The 7,500-nt window shown below is 40.6% G+C and overlaps 2 protein-coding genes across 2 annotated transcripts in view; both read left to right on the forward strand.

Moving 5' to 3' along the window:
- lrrc31 (leucine rich repeat containing 31) overlaps positions 1 to 7,500 on the forward strand; it is a 155,164-nt gene that overhangs the window by 70,324 nt on the left and 77,340 nt on the right. The window lies entirely within an intron of this gene.
- LOC144537531 (phospholipase D1-like) overlaps positions 1 to 7,500 on the forward strand; it is a 63,579-nt gene that overhangs the window by 21,351 nt on the left and 34,728 nt on the right. The window contains 7 exon segments of the mRNA XM_078281308.1: positions 3,954 to 4,124; positions 4,771 to 4,934; positions 6,009 to 6,151; positions 6,840 to 6,945; positions 7,046 to 7,111; positions 7,194 to 7,223; positions 7,225 to 7,253. Coding sequence (XP_078137434.1) covers positions 3,986 to 4,124; positions 4,771 to 4,934; positions 6,009 to 6,151; positions 6,840 to 6,945; positions 7,046 to 7,111; positions 7,194 to 7,223; positions 7,225 to 7,253 — 677 coding nt within the window. The 5' untranslated portion in view covers positions 3,954 to 3,985.

The raw sequence follows: 7,500 nt of genomic DNA on the forward strand, positions 1-7,500 counted from the left end.
GCAGACACGCCTCAGACGTACTTTCACACACATCTCTCCGTCACACAGTTTCAATACAACAGTGACACACTGGATCTTAATGCTGTGGAAGCTTTGCATATTACAGACACTATACTGTACACTGTGTGTGTGTGTGTGCACGCGTGTGTTTGTTTGGACTGTGCAACCAAATGTTTTTGCATCGTCATGGTAAAAGTTTTGCATCACATTTGTTTGAGTTTGCAATAAGAAACATAACCTGAATGTTAGGCTAATCAAGGTGAAGGCCAGTATAATTTACTGGATATATTTATATTTTAGACAGCAGATATTATTCAGTTGGTGTTGTACATAGGGCTCGACCCCTAAAACAAGTCGCAAGATGATTGGCTTTGAAGGAAAGATTAAGAACTCTATTCTGACTCTTCAAAATTCAGTTTATTTTTCCTACTCTATTCTAATCTTTGCTTCTTTTTTTGCCAAATACTGCAGTTTGACCTCTTCTGGCCTCTAAAACTTCTTATATAAGTAATCTGAGAAGTGAAATTGACTTTTTGGGGCTTTTGGGTTAACAGTTCTTCTAGGCTACACTCCAATAATGAGGTCCCTCGTCTCTCTTTACACACTTTGTTATATTGTGGTTGAATGAAATGGTTAGTAAAGATTGTGTGGTTTGCATGATGGAGGGCAACATTAAAGGAACACTCTTGAAACTCTTTATGCAGAGTCGGATGAGAAGAATCATGTGTTTCTGGTGTTTAGCACTAGTCTTGCATTGTCAGCTCTATCGCCACAGCGCTGTGGAGAAAGTTCTGGCTACACCACAGATGCATTCTGGGAAAGGAGAAAGAAAACACTCTGGGTTGCGCTGAGTTGCTTGCATTTCTTTAAACCAATCACAATCTTCTTGGGCGGTGCTAAGCTCCGGACGCAGCGACGGTGGCTCTGCTAAATAGTCTCAGGAAGGAGCTTGTTTTGGTGGAACATTTGCACGGCGCAAAATAAAACGCCACATCCAATATTAAATGAAGATAACTGTTGACACAATACAGTAACGTGAGCTATTTAAATTAGCTGATACATGGTTAAACCTCATTTGCTCTTACCAGTGTATCTCCGTGTGTACTTCATCTACGGCAATCCCACCAATCGATCCCAAAACGTCCCAGTTAGAGAGGAAATGCCCTAAACATATTCTTTATAAATCTTTACAATCATTCCCTGAAAGAACCGAGCAGACCTGCCTTGTTGCACAATCCACATTTTCTTCAAAACTTGACGTTTTTAGCGTGTAGCTTGCTAGCTCGTAGTTTGTCGTTTCCCGAAGCGAAGGGATTTGGAGAAGGGCAACACACAGAGAGAGCGGAAGGAGAGGGGCAAAGCCTCACACTTGTCAGGCTTTATCCTGGAAATGTATTTCCATATAGGCGCCCCGTTTCGGTACCCAACCCTACCCACAGGAGAGATCTACGCAGACAGACCTTTGCTCGTTTGACAGCTTGCTTTTCCTTTTGTTGAACAATGATGAGCTGATTAACTGTAATTGTAGACGGTTAATCTAATCAGTCAATCATTACGGCAGTCGCTCTGGTGTGAGTGTTGAGTAACACTCATACAGGATCCTTCCTGCACAAAACATATTCAAGAGTTTCTCTTAAATATCACACAAACAATATGTAAATAAGAAATTCAACTTCTAAATTGCTCTTTTAAATACCTTTTAACAGGATTTGGGACATTTTAAACATCATATTTTGGCGCGACTGGACTGGTTTTAAATTAACCCCGGGGGGTGGGGGGGGCACGTCGTAGGTTCAGGATGATGGAGTCATAATTTAATTAATAATAAAAGTTTTAAATTCCAATGTGAAATCTGTCACACTACCGGCTGACTTCCCATCTGTGGGGGAGGAAAATAAAAGTACTTATACCACACTGTAAAAGTAAAAGTCCTGTATTGGCAATATTACTTAAGTAAAAGTCATGTGAGTATATTCAGGAAAATATACTTGAAGTACTCAATGTCGAAAAATAAAAAATAAAATGTATTTATTGGAAAAGCAGCACATTTTATGTAAAAAAGACTTCAAATGATGACTGATGATGACACAATGAATCAAATAGTTTATGATTGATTTCCTGTCAATCGACTATGGTGCTAAAACAGTCTCGTAAGTATTTGCAACTTGTGAAACACAATGCACAAATGAATGCAGAGTGATTTGTATCTGTAAATGTGTATTTGTGTCCGTGCGTCTAATTTGTAACTCGTATTTCATCATTTGTAAATGAACTTAGTATTTTTCAATGTAAATAAACTTGCAAATCTATTTGTGTGGATACGCTTGAGACTGTATAAACTGTTGGGTCGTTTCATTTATAACAATACATTATAATATAATATATTTCAGTTCTTCATATGTTTGAATCTGTAAAGTAACTAAACCTGTCAGATTAGTGGAGTAAAAAATACAATATTTCCCTCTGAAATGTGGCAGAGTAGAAGTATAAAATAGCATTACGAGAAAAGACTCAAAATAAGTACAAGTACCGCAAATGTTTACTTGCGTACAATACTTGAGTACATGTAGGCTACTTAGCTACATTCCTCCACTGGTTTCCATGAAATGTTCAAGTGCCTGTAGCTGCTTGTTTCTGATTGGCTCACAGGTTTTTACCACATCATTAATGACAGATGAGATATTTATTTGTTATTTTGGGTGCAGCAAGGTGTCACCATTGTCCCTCTGTTTTTCATCCAACACACAACAACGTCAATGTTTCTGGGTCAGTTGATATGAAAAGTTAATCCTCACGCACGCACGCACGCACGCGCACACACGCACGCCCACACACACACACACACACACACTTATATTGAGGAAAGGTCCTGTGCTTCCTGTGCTTCTCCTCTGCTGATCCCGTTGTTTAGATTTGGTGTCTCATCTGACGTGAGGCTGCGAGGAACGAGAGGAAGAGATAAATGGAAGTATAGCTGCAGGGGTGTGAAGATGAAACGGCTGAAGAAGAGACAGCTGGATGTAGCTAGCGAGGGAAGACAGATGGAGAGCTAAAGGACACAATAAGACGTTTAAAGGAAGTGAAGACATCCATCAGAGAGACTTAAAGAGAGAGAGAGTGTGTGACGACAGACGAGATACTTGGTTTCAGCAGCTTCACTGCAGAAGCATGGCTTTAGGGTTCAGTTACTGCAGAGATAACAGCAGCAGAGCAAGTAGAGAATGACTGATTATATGTCCTGTTTTTAAGATGTGATGTGGCCCCATAATGAAAAATACTGAAAAAAAACCCTTTCAAGGTTTTGAGTACCGATACCCAGCCCGAGTAAACGGTTACTAAAACTGGAAGTAGATCAGAGTGAGACTTAGGGCTGGGCAATATATGATTATTATATCAACATCGTGATATGAGACTAGATATCCTCTTGGATTTTGGATGTCGTAATAGCGTAATATGACATAAGTGTAAAGTCATGTTATTTTCTGAACTTATCTGACTGTTCTAGCTGTTGTATTTTTTGCATTTACCCACTTTGTTATCATATCCACGTTACCGATGATTATTCATCACGAATCTCATTGTGTAAATATTTTGTGAAAGCACCAATTGTCAACCCTACAATATCTTCACAGTATCGATATCGAGGTATTTGGTCAAAAATATCGTGATATTTGATTTTCTCCATATCGTCCAGCCGATTGCTGCTCTTTCATGTTGACACGAGCCACTTCAGGCGGTTTGGACATCTGATTAGGAAGGGTTAAATATGCCATCCGGGCTGGGAAAGGAATCTTCCAGAAGGAGCTGAGGAGAAATGTCCCAGACCACGTTACTTTGGTTGTCCTATGCTTCCACTTGGGCTTGGATACACACAGGAAAAAAAATGAAAAGATGTGATTTGACCCTTACACTCACACTCAACAATCACTTCCCTTCCTCACCTGTCTCTCCAGGTGAGCCCCGGGCTCCAGACCGAGTGCTAGCCATGTTGCAACAGTCCGAACCAACCTCCAGCACCCTGCAGCTGGTTGCCAATGATATGACGGACATCATGGAGAAGCTGGACACGCGCGAGCTCGACCTGGAAGACGGAGAGTACGACACAACCGATGCCTACGACACAGGTGTGTGCATCCTGTCTGCGTGTCCTCTCCCGTCGCTGCCTATATCTGTGTCGTGGGGTTTTGCACGTTTTATTTTTGTACGTTTTTAATCCTGCCCCTTTTAAAACTATTTATTACAACTTTTTTTAGCTTTATTGTTAGGACTAGGTACCGAATTTGATACTTTTTAGACACCGACCCAATTGTCTCCTTAGTATCGAGTATCAAAAAATGCCTCGTCATTCAATACCAAATTTCAATACCTAGTATTGTCAGTGAGCCAATAAGCACGCAGCGTGCTTCTACCAAGATCTAATAATGTCTGATTGGTCGTAGACATAGAGAGAGAGACAAAACTCAATGTTACACAGAGACGGGGTTCACGTAGTAGGAGCTGAAAAATAAATAAAAAGATTTGTGCCGTAATGTTTACTGTTGTAATTTAATTTTGTTTTATAAAATTGGTATTGAAAAAAAGTATTGTTTAGGAACCGGTATCGAAGTCACGGTATTGGTATCAGTACCGGTATCGAACATTTTTTAACAATTCCCAGACCTATATATTGTATTATTCTCCTTTTTTATTTTTGTGTAAGAAATACTGCATGGTGTAAGTTGTCTTCACTGTGCATTTGACAATTAACGTCTTGAGTCTTGAATCCTGCAGCCGAGCGTTTGCCTTTCACGGCGATCTACCACACGCTGGGTTTCAAGGAGCCCGAGGCCAAAGTGTTCCTGTCCTCTCCCATCACGGCCAAGATCCTGGAGGTGGAGCGCTTCACCAAGAATCAGGACCGCTTCAACGTCACGATGCAGAGGAGTGTCAACAAGGTGCACACAGACACACACACCTCCCAAACGTCTCACTCTGAACAGCTATTATTCGTCTCAGACGACATGTCGACTTATTGAATCAGCTATTCTCAAATTCTCACTGATGTCAAAAAGGGTTTTAAATCGCCGGGCTGGCATCCATTAAGACTGTCAGAGGTTCAGTCATTCAGACTTAGAATTACACGCAAGTCAAGTCTTGAGTCATTCACTTACAAGTCGAGTCTCAAGTCATTTAGTTTTTTGTCAAGTCGCAATACGGTGACTCGAGCCGACTCGAGTCCAAGTCACCAAGTCTCAAGTCCACATGTCTGTCAGTTAACCAGATTTCTCCTTCAGCTGTTGGGAATGTTCAAAGTGCTTGTAATAAGACATAAAGAGGCAGACAAGGTATACAAGACAAGTAAAAGTACATGTACTTTACTTAAGTACTTTCATTTTCTGCTTCTTTCTACTTGTACTCCTCTACAGCTCAGAGGTAAATATTGTACTTTTTACTCCACTCCATTTGTCTGACAGCTTTAGTTACTTTTCAGATGATAGTTTTTCATCCCCTTCCTGTCCGGTGAAAACCATGTATCTCCAGATGTGTTGATGTTGAATGTTTTTGATAAACTGAAGGATGAAGTGTTCCTTTATGTGTTGAGAACATTCTCCTCCTTCTTAAAGCTAAATAAAGTCTTTAAAAAGCCTCTTGGATCAGCTGGAAAATGCATCGTCACAAAGCTGTTTTTCTGATACCGTGAAAAGTTTTAAAACTTACGTTACGTGGTTCTCACAGGACAGCAACGCTACAAACATATGATGATCTTATAGAATATGATGCATTGCTGTAGATTAAACTACCCAACAGTATATAAAGAGTTAAAATGAGCAGAACCTTACACATCTACAGCAGGAAAATGCAACATACCCATTAATGCAGCAGGAATATTAATTTAGAAACATCAGATTGAAGTGGAAAACACTGACAGGGAACATTTTACTGCACAATTGATACTTGCTTTTGCAAATAATTTAACAATGAAATGCCAAATGTAAAGCATTAAACGTGTGTCTGTGCTGTGTGCTCAGTCATTGCCGGCGGTGTTTAAGATTGAGTTGAAACACGGCGAGTTCACATGGCTGGTGAAGAGGAAGGAGAAACACTTCATGGATCTCCACAGAGAGCTGAGGACGTACAAGACCTTCATGAGGCTGCCGCTGCCGTCACGCAGGTAAATGCCGCAGGGCTTTTTCTGGCTTCTCTTGTTCTAGATTGGCTCAGGTTTGGATTTAAGTCTCTTAAGTCTCAGATTAGGGGCGATGTAAACAGGCTGAATCAACTTTTAACACATAAGACCCAGAGATGGGACTCAGTGACTACAGTTGTACTTCATACAATAAGGCCCAAACAATAGAAGTGCTGACTGCTACATATGTAGACTCTAGCTCAAGGACTTCAGACTTGACTTGGACTTTAGCTCAGAGACTCAAGACTTGACTTGGACTCTAGATCACAGACTTGAGTCTTGACTTGGACTCTTGATCAGAGACTTAAGACTTGACTTGGACTCTACTTCAAAGACTTAAGACTTGACTTGGACTTTAGCTCAGAGACTCTGGACTTGACTTGGACTCTAGATCAGAGACTTGAGACTTGACTTGGACTCTAGATCAGAGACTTGAGACTTGACTCAGAATTTAGCTCAAAGACTTGAGACTTGACTTGGACTCTTGATCAGAGACTTGTTAGCATCTCTGATCGGACCCTCAGGTCACATTTTGTCTTTAAAATACGGTTCGTTCCTGTTGCCTCCGTCACATGAACCTTCCAGAAAGTTGCTAAAACTACATTGAAAACACTTTTGTTACCGTCCTGGGATTTGAACCGACATCCTCTCCTCCTGTGGTTTCTCTCTGCAGTCACACGGTGAAGAGGCAGACGGCGACGAGGAGCGAGATGATGCCGAACCTCCCCAGAGGAGGAAGGGAGGAGCTGGGCAGAGAGGAGCAAGTTTCCAGTCGCAGGGTACCACATTTCACCGGAGCAGCCTTCATTCAGCAGCATCTCTTGGTTTCACACTTTTTGAAGTATCGGCTGATTTTTCTCTGATTTGTGTTTGTTCCAGAAACAACTGGAAGATTACTTGAACAAGCTGCTAAAGATGCCGATGTACAGGAACTACCACGCGACGGTAGGGATGACAGCGACAAACAGAATAGACTATGATGTCCTGGAAAAGATTTGAATATGCAACACTTATTTCTCTCTTTTAGATGGAGTTCATCGATGTTAGCCAGCTGTCCTTTTATCCACGATCTGGGACCAAAAGGCTTGTAAGAACAACATATTCAAACATATCTTTAACTACTTGTTTTGGTATTTAAAATCTTACATTTAATGCTTAAAAACACTACAAAACTCTGCTGTTTTGGTGAGAAAATTCCACTAAATACAGATTGAATGTGAGTGGTTTCAAGAAGGATGTAACTATGTTGAACATCAAATTATCATATTTGAAGATAGTGTTTTGCTTGTTTTACTAAAACAATAATATGAAGGAAAACTAATTTCTGCCAACCA

The sequence above is a fragment of the Sander vitreus genome, chromosome 22 (genome assembly GCF_031162955.1).
Source record: "Sander vitreus isolate 19-12246 chromosome 22, sanVit1, whole genome shotgun sequence".
Taxonomy (NCBI): domain Eukaryota; kingdom Metazoa; phylum Chordata; class Actinopteri; order Perciformes; family Percidae; genus Sander; species Sander vitreus.